At 41.0% G+C, this 15410-nt stretch overlaps 1 protein-coding gene across 1 annotated transcript; it reads right to left on the bottom strand.

The window, feature by feature from the left end:
- Positions 1–2592: 2592 nt before the first annotated feature.
- nobox (NOBOX oogenesis homeobox) lies at positions 2593–14522 on the bottom strand. Its single transcript, XM_004074351.5, has 9 exons — positions 14362–14522; positions 11271–11983; positions 8962–9124; positions 8774–8880; positions 6966–7102; positions 6733–6863; positions 5396–5654; positions 4785–5086; positions 2593–3136 (listed from the first exon to the last, which is right to left on the bottom strand). Exons 1-9 carry the CDS (start codon positions 14393–14395, stop codon positions 2706–2708), a joined length of 2277 nt encoding a protein of 758 aa, XP_004074399.1. The 5' UTR covers positions 14396–14522; the 3' UTR covers positions 2593–2705.
- Positions 14523–15410: the final 888 nt, after the last annotated feature.

Raw genomic sequence — 15410 nt, 5'->3', positions numbered from 1 at the left:
AGCTTCGTCCTGAAGGATCTCCAGACTAAACTCCAGTTGTACCCTCAACCAGCATCCTTTTTAGTCTGCCATATTAATACCCGCTAATATCAATAAATCTCAGCTCGACCAGAGATGTTCAAATTCTCTTTTATATACATTTTTTCCCCCCAGGTTGGTAGATCTACGTGTGTGCTTGCATACTGTAATAGTTTGGAAAGACTGTCAGGGTTTCACTTTTGACCACATGCATAAATATTGGAACAAGTCGGCTTTCTTCAAATCTCAGAATACTGAGCAAATATTGACGTGGTGGGAACAGGGTGGACAGAAGCATCCCACTCGTGTCCTCCAGCTATGATCTGAGCGCTCTCTGTTCCTAATAAAAAAAAAATTAATTGCAAAGTTAAACTGACAAGAAACTTGGCCCTTTTGCACGTGCACATGCAGCAGCACATGAAATGCATGCGTGTTCTACACTGAAGAAGTAATAGCCTGTCAGAATTCATGCTGAAAAAGGGAAAAAAAAAGATCCAGAGTGAAAACATTGGGTCTGAATAGAGCCCTCACTCCTCATACCTGGTGTTTTTCTTTTAAAGAAATTTCATCATGGCAAATAAAGTTTGTATGGACGTTTGAGTTGCCCTTCTCCAGCCAACTATAACAGCTCTGTGGCCAGGATGCAGGAAGAAAGCTTCATTAAAGGTTCCCCCCCTCTTGGGCGGGGGCGGCGGGCCCCTGCCCCGCTCCTCCCTGGACCGGCCGCGGGCCGGGCGGATGGCTGCCTGGAGCGCGGAGCGGGTCTCCCTTGGGGGGTCCTGGCTCGTACCTGGGGTTGGGGCGGGGGGATGCCCGGAACTCCTGGGTGGTGGTGGGGTGCCCGTCTGGGGCTGTGGGCGTCCGTCTCCGGTGGGGCCCTGCGTTGGGTTCTCCCGGCGCGGCGGGGGGGCTGCTCTCCTGGTTGGGCTGGGGCGGCGCTCTCTCTCCCTCCGTGCTTCCCTGCTCTCTGGCTCTGGGGGCCTTGCGGCGGTCCTGCTGGCCCTGGCCTGGGTGGCGGGCTTGGTCGCCCGGGCGGCGGTTGTTCCCTGCCGGTTCCCGTGTGGCGTTGGGGGGATTCCGGCTGCCGCTGCTGCTGCGGTGGGGGTCTTGGGGTGGGGATGGCTGGGCACTCTCCCTCCTTCTTTCCACGTTCCACCATCCATTTTAGAAGAACATAAACACTCACCTGAGCACAGGTGTTAGCTCACCTTTGCACTTACAGTTTGCATGACTGAATGACTGAAATATTTCACACTAGTTGGTTTTAAGGCATAAGTATGCGTGTGAACACTATCTGTTTTGTATATATGTCGACAGGTGGACATTTTTTGCAGCTAGCAGGTGTGTTTATAACATTTGAGTGTGTGTGTGGACAGGCTCCGCCCTTATTGTACTACATTTGAACGTTACCATAATGATTAACAACCAGTAAACTTGTTGCTTTATGCTGCTTCATGGTCTTATCCCCCTTCCCCTCCTATTATCACCCCCTACCCCCCCTCTCTCTATCGTCCCTCTCTCTTCTTCCCCTCTTTCCTTTTCCGTCCGGTCCAACACCAAAGATTTTCAGACATGATTGAAATTAATAAAGTCTGGCCTCAATTACAAAAGGGGTTTATCCAGACATACCTTTGGTTTGTCTGAAGATTAATAACCCCTCTTGTTAAAGTAAAATCTGTCCAACACAAGAGGCCCTCAGCTCTCATCTGTCTGCCCAGCTGTTGGACAGGACAAGTTTAAAAAAAAAAAAAAAAAAAAAAAAAAAAAAAAAAAACCAAACACAGCACTTACATAACCAATTCATCCCAGAACCCCCCCTGCTACCAGCACTCTCCTCCTTCACTCCCATGGCCATCTCCCACCCACGCCTGGCAGCGGAGTCCACCCATTATTCTCCCCTCCTCCCATAGCAACAGCTCATCTCAGCTTTCTTTGTTCACAGACCAAGACACCGCTTCACTCCCCCATCCTTTATCGGCTGCCTTGATTCTCACCATCTCTTCATCAAATATTTCCCTCCTTCGCTCCCAGATCAACTTTATTGCAGGACTGTGAACAAGTTGCGCCGACTGGGGACGAAGCAGTAAACTTTTTACATGCAGCGCTCACAGAAAACAGACATCCTGCTTCCCCCTAGTCTTTTTAAACTGAAGGAAACATTTTCAAAAGCAGATCTATAGAGAGGGGGTGGTGGTTTCCACTTCCATAGTGTGGCTGACTTGCATACTAAAAATAAAAAAAACTAACAGCAGATGGAGACACAGATGAGACCTTTATTGCCAGATTTATGGTTTGTTGGACTAGTTTTTGGAATCAACTACCTTCTAGCACCTTATTTAGAGATGTTTAACTGTCAAGACTATGCTCTGAACCTTAGGATTTTAGCATAAATTTGATGCTAGATCCAGTGGAGCAGAACTTTTGTGTCAGAGATGTTGTAGCCCTTCTCACGAATGCACCTCCAGCTTTGGTCTGGGATCACTTGAGTGTGGAGTGACAGTGGTGTCCACAACGCCGTCCATTCAAACAATTAGTATAGTAAAAGGTGTTACATTGGAATGACATAACTTGTGGTAGGAAAACAAAGCAATGAGCATTTATTGCAGCAGAGCTTTTGCCAGTAAGGCTTTCTAACCAACATTTACACAAAGAACATCACAATATTAACAATACAAACAAAAATACAATCAAAAATGTATTGGGGAGAAGTCGCAGTGGAAGTGGCTGTGGATTTCTTGGGGGCTGTCATACTCAATTTTGACAGCAGAGGGCACTGGAGGGCTTTCTGGGGATGTGGAACTAACCTGGGAAGGCAGAGGTATAGAAACTCTGGTTGGAGTACTCTCTGCTGTGAGGCAGGAGGGCTGCAGAGTTGAGATGGGTGGGAGGACAGTGGTGGTGGTGCTAGTGGCAGTGTGTGTCTGCATCTGGGACACAAATGAAGGCTCATGGTCTCCTCCTGGCAAGAATGATTGCAGAGGAAGGCTGGTATTTGATGAGGCCTGTTGGGAAGATCCCAAACTGGCAAGGTATGTGGGAGGGCACTGAGCATGCTGGTGCACGACCGGCTGGTTGTACATGTTACTCCATGGGTAGGACTGATACGCTGTGGGGCCCCCTGGATACACAACAAAGCAAAATCCAAACATGAAACAAACTAAAAACTTTTCAGTGAGCAAAAGCTCGACCTTTTTATTAACCCTCAGTCATGAACTCATCAGTGAGTTTACCAATCACACAGACTGTCTGCAATGATGCAGGAATGAAACCAAACCCTCACCCCATTAGCATCATTTTCATTCTATATTTAATGTGAAAGATTCTAAATGTTTTTAGCTTTGGTGTTGGTTTAAAAACATAACATAAGTTATGAAACACCATTGTGAGTCATTCATTTAAATCAATCAATAGAACTTTGACTGGAGCATTGCAAGTTTTTTTATTTTATTTTAAATGTTCACATTATTTTGACCTCATCTTTGCTTCGTTTATGGATTTATGCATTTTTATTTTGTACATGTCTGATTTGTTATAAAACTTGACAACTGATCTCAATATTTGGGATTTTTCCAGTTTCAGGTTCATTGTGGAAATATTGTGCAACATAATCAAAAATATATCTGTAAAAAAGAAGCAAAGTAGTTGTCCTTCAAAGATATTTATCAAGCATTGCCAAACATTTTTGAAGGTAAATTGCTCAAAAGAAGTGAAGTAAATCATGAAGATTCATAATGCATCTTTTTTTTTTATTGACCAGACTTTCCTGACCCAACAGCTGTTACAGCTCCTTCCAAAGCCTTCCTCACTTCCACGATCTGCTTTCTCCTCATCTGTCAATCACACTTTCATACTTTGCCAATTGTACAATTGGCAAAAACTAACAGCAGAGAACTTCTGATAAAGTCCCTTCTGCCTGATTAGGGTTAGGTGGGTAGCTGCAGCCTATTCTAGCTGTTGATGGGGCAGAAGAGACAGTCCATCAAAAAGCTGCAGATGCAGACAGACAACCACAAGCTCCTGTCCACTTGAAAGGGGTCGTATAGAATTTTCAAAAAATAACAATAATAATGCTCTATGATACTGGAATTATTTTATGAGGTTTGAACTTTGAGAGTTTAAACAAGAGAGAAAAGTGTGAACATGTTGATGTCCAAGTGTAGAAATTGTGTAGTGAGGGTTAAAACATCTATAACCATTCTTTGCAGATTTTACCTATCACAGCTGATTTATGGAACAATCCTCCGCGATACACAAGAGAACACTATATAAAATTACTGAAAATCTTTAGCAGAAAAAGAGGACATCCAAACAGAAATAAGAAACCTCAGATTCGGTTTTAAAAACTAGTAAAAGGTGTAAAAATCAAAAAGCTTAGGTTTTTGGATGCAGATTTGCCTTTAGTCACCAATCTGTTTAATTTCATGCATTCATTTTCCTTTCAGTCAGCACAATCCTCAAAAATGTGACCATTATATAAAATCCTTCCATGCCAATTTTTTTAGCAATCTGTGATCTTATTAAACGTCACATTTAATCACTAATTTAAAAAGGTATTTGCTTTAAATCTTGATACTTCTATTGTTTAATGCAGATTTTGTAAAAACATATCCCAACCATCCTATTTGGGTTTCTAATCAAGCTCTCCATTTACTGCAGATCATGATAATCGGTAGAAAGATAGAACTTTGTTCTAAACCACATTCAGGACTGAAATCTTGTTTTTCCCCTTTGCAAGAACCAGACATCGTTTCATTTTTGTGACTCACCACTGAAACAGGTTGGCTGCAGTAGAATTTGTCCAGAGCTCTGATTCTGGTAGTAGCTGTGACCATCTGTGGAGTAAGTCACAACCCCAGAGGAGTTTCCAGGACAAAAGGTCAGATAGGAGGTGGGATTAGAATCTGGAGGGTTGGGGGTGAGATAAGGAGATGGAGTGAGGTAGGACATGTGTGAAACAGAGACTTGAGGCTGGTACTGGTTTGTGGGGTAGGAAGTCTGGTAAGATAAGCCGTTGTGCTGCTGGCTGAGCGTCGGGTAGTCAAGCTTGTCTGTGAGGTCAAACACTGAACTGAGAAGGGAGAAGAAAAAAAGCTTGGTCAGATACAACAACAACAACAACAACAATTTGGTACTTTCCAAGCTTCAGAAAGTCTAGGACATATATGTAGAGCATTTTCTCTTTTAGGAGCTGCACAATGCTGTTGTACAGTAATTTCCTGGGACACTACTCAAAAAAGTAAAAAGAAAAAATGACAAGCAGCTGAAAGTGACTTCATCCTTCCTCCAACACTTGTGGAACCATCATGTTAATAAGCTTCAGCTGTCCCAGAGTTACATTTTTTCTAGAAGCAATGCCAGTGTTCTGAGCTGGGCTGACCTTGTGTCCCCCTGTAGAAACTGTGGGTCATGGTGCACCATAGTGGAGCCCCCCTCCAGCATTTCAAATAAAGGTGGTGTGTGAGCAGGAGTGCTCAGGAGAGATGACGTGGGGCTAACAGGGGTGTAGGTTGTCGTCATGAGAGGGAGGGTGGCTCGGCGGAGGGGAGGCGGACTGTGCATCGGACGCGGGTGACACTTTGGCAAACCCCCCTGAGATGGGAACTGTTGCTGGCCCATTTCTCTCCCTCTGCATTGACCTTTAAAGGAAAATGAAGTAAGATGCGGAACCAACTGCAGGTAACAAACAGCATGCAAACCGAAAGACAGGAAACATCAGATTTAAAGCCTCACTCCAATCATCTTTTGATCCATTATAAAATCGTTCCCTATGGTCTTTTAATTATGATTATGTTATTTCTAGCCAAAAATCAAAAAACCTGTGCTGTTTTCTAGAACAGTTTCTCCAGCGGCAGCAGTTCATTAGAAACTCACTTCTGAGTTGTGGGCAGGGACTAATGGTACAGAGAAATCCTGCTTTTATCCCATCATCCATCTGTTTACACTCTCTCCAGCCCAACATTACCGGTGCAACAAAAATGGTGATCAATATAGGGGAGCTATCCAACCGTACAGTTTAGAGCCAGATTCCAGCTCAGATGAGGAAAACTAAGACGAACATAGATCTCTTTGTCTGCAAGTGGATGCATCAGAATGGCTCAGAGCTGGGAGTTTGTGACCTGCTGTTTGTATCCTCTATGTCATACCTACAAGCTTTTTCTAACAGCACTTTTTCATTGGCTCCTGATTCACAAAAAATTGATTAAAGAAATACAATTTTAAATGTTAAAAACATCAAAAGCATGATTTGCATTGGAGTGGGTCTTTAAGAATGACCTAAAGATAAGACAAATAAAAAGGAAATGAGGGCAAAAATTTTACAAAGCCACAAGTTATTGAAATCAGATGTATATGACTAACAAAAGGTTAAGTCTTGTTGTTGGAGAAATTACAGTCTATAATGAAGTCGATTTAACTTCCTTAAAAAACAAACAAGGAAAATGATGTTTGTTTAAATGCATTTTACATTTTCTCTTTATTTTTATAGGTGTTTAAAAATGAGTAAAGAGTTCATTTAAGAAGTAGAAACTATTTCTGAATGTTTGGAGGTAAAATATAAGTTAAAAATGAATGTGAATCTTCTAATTACATTTATAAGAAGATTTCTTTTTAAATTGCATTTTGGCCAAATACAAAAAATAAATAAATAGTACAATTAGTTAATGATCTAAAACTTTTATCATTATGAATATATTTGAATGTGTGTGAATGATTTACCTGGACTGTTGAGGCTGGCCAGCAGGCTGCTGTACTGCAGTGGTGCCTGACTTGACAAAGTTGAAAAAGAAGCTGTGGGGGCCATCTGAGCTATAGTTGCATCAAAGTGCTCAGAAAAAGGAGCCCCCTTCCTACGGAGAAAAGTTACGAAAAGCAAAAACATCCCTAGATATAAATCACATAACAAGAAGAAGAAAAGAAAAGAAAAAGAAAAAGAGTGTGCACAGCCATACCTGCTAGATGTCAGAACAGGATTGATTTTGTGATTAGGACTGCTAATGCTGTATTCAGCTCTGCTCTGTGTAGAATCAGTCTTTGCTTTAAGTGAGCGCACTTTTCTCCACTTAGCTCTGCGGTTCTGAAACCACACCTACAGTGGGACAAAAAGTATCAGCCACCAATTGTGCAAGTTCTTCCACTTACAAAATGAGAGAGGCCTGTTATTTTTATTATAAGTATAGCTCAACAATGAGAGACAACTGAGAAAGAAAATCCAGAAAAATCACACTGTCTGATTTTTAAAGGATTTATTTGTAAATTATGCTGGAAAATAAGTATTTGGTCAGTAACATAAGTTAAACTCAATACTTGGCAACCGTCAAACGTTTTCTCCAAGTCTTCACAAGATTTTCACAAACTATTGCTGGTATTTTGGCCCATTCCTCCATGCAGATCTCCTCTAAAGCAGTGATGTTTTGAGGCTGTCGCTGGGCAACACAGACTTTCAACTCCCTCCAAAGGTTTTATATGGGGTTGATTCCTGGAGACTGGCTAGGCCACTCCAGGTCCGTGAAATGCTTCTATGAAGCTACTCCTTTGTCACCCCGGCATTTGTGTTTGGGTTCGTAGTCATGCTGATAGACCCAGCCACGTTTCATCGTCAAGGCCCTAGCTGAAGGAAGGAGGTTTTCACTCAAAATCTGACCAGACATGGTTCTATTCGATCTTTCCTTAACACTGATCAGTCATCCTGGTCCTTTTGCTGCAAAATAGCCCCAAACCATGATGTTTCCACCCCCATGCATCACAGTAGGTATGGTGTTTGTTAAGAATAGTTAGAAACTCCCTTTTACTTTTTATTACACTAATGCAGTTTGGATGCAACTCGGCATTCTTTCTCCTGCGATCACAATGAGCAGAGTTCTAACCAGAAAGTTCTGTTTTGGTTTCATCTGACTATAGGACATTCTCCCAATCCTCTTCTGGATCATCCAAATGCTCTCTAGCAAACTTTAGACGGACCTGCTCATGTACTGAGTTTAGCAGGGGGACACATCTGGCACTGCAGGATTTGAGTCCCTGGCGGCATTGTGCATTATTAATGGTAGCCTTTGTTACTTTGTTACCAGGTCTCTTCAGGTCATTCACTAGGTCCCCCTGTGTGGTCCTGTGTGATCATTTTGACCCCACGGGGTGAGATCTTGCAGGGAGCCCCAGATCGAGGGAGATCATCAGTGGTCTTGTATGTCTTCCATTTCCTAATAATTGCTCGCAAAGTTGATTTCTTCACACCAAGCTGCTTACCTATTGCCGATTCAGTCTTACAAGCCTGGTGCAGGTCAACAATTTTGTTTATGGTGTCCTAAGACAGCTCTTTGGTATTGGTCGAAGTGGAGTTTTGGGTGACTGTTAAAGGTTGTAGACAGGTGTCTTTTACATAAAAAACGTGTTCAAAAAGGTGCCATTAATACAGGTAACGAGTGGAGGACAGAGGATCCCATTACAGAAAAAGTTTCAGGTCTGTAACTCTTGCTTGGTTGCAGGTGACCAAATATTTATTGTCCACCATAATTTGCTAATAAATTCTTTAAGATTCAGAGGATGTGATTTTCTGGATTTTTTTCTCATTTTGCCTCTCATAGTTGATGAAAATTACAGGACTCTCATCTTTCATCTTCTAAAGAGGGAGAATTTGCACAATTGGTGGCTGACTAACTACTTTTTTGGCCCACTGTACAACCGAAAACAAAGAAGACAGAGCCAAAAATCCAGAAGGAAGTGTATTAATAGTGCATCACTGAAAAACGGACACAGTTCTCACCATTATTCTTTGGGGAGTGACACCAACTGAAGCAGCAATAAGTTTCCTCTTCTCAGCATCAGGATAGTGATCCTCCTGGAACAAGGCTTCCAAATGCTCCAACTGGTCTGCAAGCAAGAAAACATGTTAGCATTTTTATAATACCAAAACCTCAAGCTGGAACCCACAGAATAAGCCCCAGAGCTCACCCGTGCTGTAAAACGTTCGGGTTTTCTTTTTTGGTGCTGGTGGCAGCAGGCAGCTCTCCACATGCTCCAGCCCTGGCAGCAGAGGGAAACTGATGACCTGGTTTCTCCCCCTGGCACTGTAGCGAATGGAGCGTCGGGTGGAGTAGACATGACCAATGTCCACCTAACATAAATGGAATCTGGTTCATTTTGGTGCTCAGTATAAGCTGGATTTTTTTTTTAAATTCCAGTATCACACCTTTTAAAATGAAGTAACAGCAGCATTCTTAAACATGTCCACACAGACAATTTGGGGCCATTAAATGTTTCCAGTGAAGTCCTTAAATCTCTTCTACACAACATTGACACGTCAGTGCTTGCGGCAAGAAAGCAGCCATCTTCCTTCTTTTTTGGTTAATTGGTTGGTCCATTAAAAGTAACATTGTGACTCAATTAGTCAGAGCCCAAGGTCAGCTTTAAATTGCTTATTTACCCAATATTTAAATGGCTCTTTCACAAGTGGATCATTAATAATGTGAGGGCCGTAGGTGTGCATCATTTCATGCACATTAGTCTGTGATTACACATGGCAAATAAGTCATTACAAACATGCTGGATGTAGGTCTCAATGCTCTGCAGCCAAGAAGTAACACATTTGCTTTTGTAGAAAATATGTACAAAAATTAACCACGTCATTATGAGATCTGCAGATATTAAATCATTTTTATAGTAAAAAGAAACAAATGTTATACGATATAAATATTTTAAGGGCAGAGATGCCCAGCTTAGCTTAGTCTGTTTAGCAATTACCTTTTGAATTTTACAACTGATTTCATGTTCTTATACAATTACCAGTAAAAAGCCCATTGAGACGATTATTGTTGTAATCTTGGGCTATATAAATAAAATGGAATTGAATTGTCTGCCTTTCCAGGATGTCCCCGGCCTTCACCCACAAGTAGCAGGGATCAGCTCCGGCAGCACCGTGACCCAGAGAGAGACAAAACGGTTAAGAAGATGAAAAATTATATTAAATTGAAATTTTAAATAAACTAACTAAAAACGTTAAAACGATTGGTCCTAAAAAGTGGAATTAGAAATTAACAGCAGTTAAAGATCCACTCCAATGAAAATTGTGTCTTTTGGTGCATTTCACATGTTCTTGTAGCACGTTTCTCAAAACTGGGGACATTTAAAAAATAATTTAGGATTAAAACTGCATTTCTGAGTTTTCTTTTTTTTAAATTGGGATGAATCAGGAGCACATGAAAAACCGCTGTTTGAAAAAGCTTTCAGTTATGATACAGCAAGTGAAATGGGCAGGCCAACGTCTCCCTGTTCCGCTCCATCCTGATGCATCCATTTGCCGACGACTAGATCCAATATTGTCTTCATATTCCTCGTCTGACCTGCCATCTGGCTTAAAACTGTACAGCTGGATAGCTCCCATATTGCTCACCATATTTGTTGCACCGCCAATGTTAGTTTGGGGTTCTAAGGGGCAGTAAACTAGCGGGAGATAGTATAGACTAAGGAATGATAGGCTATCAGCAGAGGCTTACTTTCACACCAGCCACACCCATTTCTGCTCTGCACAAACTTTGTCCTAGAAAACAACAGGTTTTTGGGTTTTTTTTTGGCTAAAAAATGCTATAATCATTATTAAGAGACCACAGGGAATGCTTTGAAAATAGATCAAAAGATGATTGGGGTGAACCTTGAAGTAAATTGAAGTGTTTGGGAAAAAATGTTTAATTTCCTGTATTGGCATCAACTCATAAAAGTCGTGTATTACAGTTAGTAAATTGCCTTAGAGTAAAGCACTTATAATTTGTTTTGTAGCAATTTTTTCCAAAGTACAGGTTAAGCAACTATTTAAAAATATTTTAAAATGTTTTTTGACATGAAGTGCTAACAGACAAAGAAGAAAAAAATCTATTTTCTGCTCATTGTTAGTCTTTTTTTTATTTTATATTTTTCCTTTTTCCTAGTAAGTTGAACCAAATTTCCCATTACGGTTTGTAGACTAAAACACATTGATGATTTTTTTTTTGCATTTATAAAGTATGGATTGGGGGGGGGGGGGGGGGGTGTTAATTTTGCATCTATCAAAAATAAACTTTACTGTTTGATGTCCTTTATCACCTTTATCACCTATCGCCTTATCTAAAATGAAAATTTTCTGCAGGTATCATTATAAAAGTGACTTCATACGGGTTCATTTGACACATTACAATTCATAGACAGTCGATTTGTAGGGTAAAGGATTACTTTTGGATTACTATAAGCTATGTCGTGCATTACATGGTGGACGACACCACTCCTCTCACCTCCAGAGGCTGGGAGCCATGCTGGGGGAAGCTGTGTGAAAGTGGGGAGCAGTGACTCCCTATTGTTCCTTGAGGCTGAGGAGCTGCAGGCTGCATGGGAACTGAAGCCTGAGATGGGTGTAGCAGAGGTACAGGGGGTTGGGGGCAATACGGCCCTGTTCCCCCAAAGTTCAGGTATACGGGTTCAGTCAAGTCATAACTGTTCATCTGAGCATCTGAGGGCTCCAGCAGAGCCAAGCTCTCTTCTGAGCATGTCAACAGCATTTCTTGCATTTGCCTTTTTTCCTCCTCCAACTTCTTAGCATCCTTCGTGCCTCTTTTGTTTCTGCCATGCTCACTTTGCCTTTTGCTACGTCTTTTTCTCCCTTTTGGACATTTTTTCTCTTCAGTCTCCTTATCGGGATTTGTTTCCTTTGTGATTTTGAGATTGTTCATTTGCACAGCCTCCTTCGGCTCCAGCCCACCATCAGGCTTCACCTGCCAGAGCGCCTCCTCTTCTTTCTGTGCTGCAGTTGGTTCTTCTGATCCAATAACCTTATTTTCACTTCCCACTTCTTCACTGCTTCTCTTTTTCCATTTGGTATCCTCCCCATCCTCTTCGTCATGCCCTTGACCAAACTCTTTTTCATCTTCTGTCCTCTTCTCACTTATCTTGTCTTGGGAGTTTCTAGTTTCTAAATCTTCCAGTTCTTCACACAGAAGGCTCGGGCAGTCTGTAACAGAATAAAAAAAGAAACACTACTTTTTGACTTATCTCCATGTAATCTACACCACTTTACTGTAATTCAAGCCTGGAAACTTTCATCTTTAAAAGCTTTATGCCATCCTCTTAATTTTCTAAAACTACAGAAAGCAAAACTTTGACAAAAATTTGCATAAGGTTTTTCTACCACAAAAATAACTAAAAGTATCAAAAATGACCCATTCTCATTCATCAAGAACGAAACATTAGGAGAGGCAGGTGATTCAAAAAAGCAAAAGAAAACTCATTTTAACACACAAACCCGTCCTGTCCTCCAGCTTTTCAATGTTACCCTCAGGCCATAGTTTTATTGTCCCAGCAAGAAAAGCAAACATGTTCACAACCTATTTAATTCCTGGTGCTATGGAGCTTTTAAATGGCCACACTAGACAATACTATTTATTGTTATTAATGTGTTTTTTTTTTTTGCACACTGTTGTTACTTTCATGTCTTCTTTTATGTTTTGTCTTTTAGGTGTTCTTTGCTGGAAGGCTGTTTTCATTGAAATGCCCTTAGGTGATTAATAAACCCATCTGTGCATCTATACATCCATCCATCCATCCATCCATCTATTCATTCATCTATTCAAACTTAGTTTATGCACAATACATGTGGAAAAATAGAAAAGTGCCTACTTAACTTTGAAATTATATCAACAGCTGTTGACAATCTGTACTAGTTGAAATTTATTTAAAAAAAATCAGATTATCACATAACATTTAATATGCATCTTAATTTTATTTATTTTAATATGCTTTTTTATTGAAATTGAATTGTTTAAGAATTTAAGCAATCTCTTGGTTTTGATTAAATCCATTCCACTAAAGAGCCTATATCATGCAAAAACAACTTTGAGTTTTTTTTCAGTGTACAATAACGCTAATTCCTCACAAAAAAAAACAACAACCCCAAAGCGGCATTTGGATCCATTTATGCATTCCTGAGTATTTCTCTAAAAACCTGCACTCAGAGAGCACCAGCCCCTCTCAATCCACAAAAACGAGTGGGTTCTCACATTGGGACATAGAAACGTGAGACAGCCCCTTCCAGGAAGGGTCTGCACTTGTGCCATTTTTCTGATGGAGGACATGATTTATTAAGAAAATGAACTTAAAATTACACTATTGAGTATATCTTGTTGTGAATAAGGGGAAGATGAAAACAAAATGTCATTTGAAAAATAACGCATTTGGGATGCAGAAAACTGGGTGGACCACAAACTCCCTGCTCTGCTCCATTCTGATGCACCCACTTGTGAACAAATAGATCAATGTTTGTCTTTGTTTTCCTCTCTGAGCTGGTCTCTGGCTCAAAACTGCAGGATAGCTCCAATATTGCTCGCCTTTTTTTTGGGGGGGGGGGGGGGGGGTAATGTTAGGTCAGGGGTGTGAGGGGCTGTAAGCTAGCAGGAGAGCCTGTAATCAGAAAGCTCCCCTATGGGTGATGAGAAGGGGGTGGGGTTGTAATGACCTACTGCTTGAAATCAATACAGGTCCAGGAAAACGACACGTTTTTGTTTTTTTTTTGGGGGGGGGGGGGGGGGGCTAAAAGCTGCATAATCATAATAAAGAAAAAAAAAGAAAAGAAAAACACTGGGAATGCTTTTAAACTAGATCAAAGTTTGATTGGAGTGAGAGTTCAAGTTTGTGCCACTTGTCCACTAAGCTTTGAATTCATAAAAAATATCTTGTTAATTATTTACATCTAGAATATTTTGAGGTAAACTCTTTATAAAATGAACAGGGAAAAATCAACTAAATAGAGAAACCTATTAGTTAAACACATTACACGATGGATTTAAGGACTCATAGCAGGATTAACCATTATTGTGATTTTATTTTGTTAAAAGCTATTAATGCAAAGTAATCCTCATCCTCTATTTTAATTTAAATTATGTAATTCCCTGTAAAGTTGTTTTTCAATAAAGTTTTTAAATGTTTGTGTGACAAGTAATTAGGGGACACGTGTTTGAGGAGGGGGGCGGGGGAGGTTGACCTTCAGGTTAAGGCTTGATAAACGTCATCCTCGCGGGGCCTTAATTTGTGTCCCAACACACCTGCCCGCTGATTAACTCCTCGCGGCTACTAAATTAGCTAACGTGCCTGCCTTTATGTCCAAATATCCAGGTCGTCAGTGTTAATAGTAGAGTTTAAACTGTGTTTCAGGAGCCAGGCTGCCAGTGGGAGCCGCTCCCACAGGCCATAACAGAAAGTTTCTCAAAGTGAAGGAAGCGTCAGAAGAAGTTCCTGCTCGTTATTGTTCGACAGGTGAAAACGCTAAAGCCGGCCAATAAACCAATCCGGCCAATAAACCAATGAAACAATTAAAGACCGTTCCAGTGTGCTTACCAAACGCTTCGGCCAAGTCGCACCCTTCATCCATGCCGAGGCAACGTGAAGACCAAACCAATTGCGTTAATAATCAATTAAGCCACACAGAGTCCGGAGACGGGCAACTGCAGGGCCGCGGGTTAACGAGGTTGATTGATTAATTAGCCACTTCAGGCTGACGAAGGTGGTCACGTGAAGGGTCACGCGGACGCAACCAATCCCTGAAACAGAAGTGATCCAAAGCAAAAAATTCGTGTGGTTATAAACGAGTTAAGATTAATTTAGGGAAATTACTTGATTTCGCTACTAAATATGGCATCATCCCTCTAATATATATGTTTGTTTGTTAAAAAAAATATATGCAGTTTGAAGAATTTACAGTCATCTTAGATGGACTAGCCCAATAGTGTACACACTCACTACTTGCATGTGTTGGCGGTGTGCTTGAACAGTTGTAGCTATATATATATAAAAAAGAGAGGAATGGGTTGATAATACACCAGGGGGTGCTCCAAAACCAAAAGAAAAATTAAAATAAACGATCAAAAATCCTAAGCAAATGTTATTCAACACACATTTCTCAAAATTGATTACCTTTACTTGTTTTAAATGTATGGGCTTCTGTTCTTTAGGGGTCACAGGGTTGCTGGAGCCTGTCTGTGCTACTGTTGGAAATGTGTTCCATAATATTAAATAAATTAGAAATCTATTTTACAGGAGTCACACAAAGTATAATGCATTACTATTTACTCAAAATTATTTCTTAATGACCTACTATAATGAAAATCAGGTTTTTGGTGTTTTGAACATGTTCTGTTGTTGTAGCATTTTTCTTATGGAGGACATGTATAAAGAATTTTCAGATTAAATCTGCATTAGGTATTTCTTGATTCAAATTGGAGCAGATAAAAAAATGCACTGTACTGGGAGCTCGGAGTAGAACCGCTTCTCCTCCACATCGAAAGGAGCCAGCTGAGGTGGCTCGGGCATCTAGTCCGAATGCCCCCTGGACGCCTCCCTGGAGAGGTGTTCCGGGCATGTCCCACTGGGCGGAGGCCCCGGGGAAG

This window comes from Oryzias latipes, chromosome 11 (genome assembly GCF_053564925.1).
Source record: "Oryzias latipes strain Hd-rR chromosome 11, Olatipes_Hd-rR_3.1".
NCBI classification, from domain to species: domain Eukaryota; kingdom Metazoa; phylum Chordata; class Actinopteri; order Beloniformes; family Adrianichthyidae; genus Oryzias; species Oryzias latipes.
The sequence above is the reverse complement of the archived record's forward strand: the minus strand, read 5'-3'. Positions and strand labels throughout refer to the sequence as shown.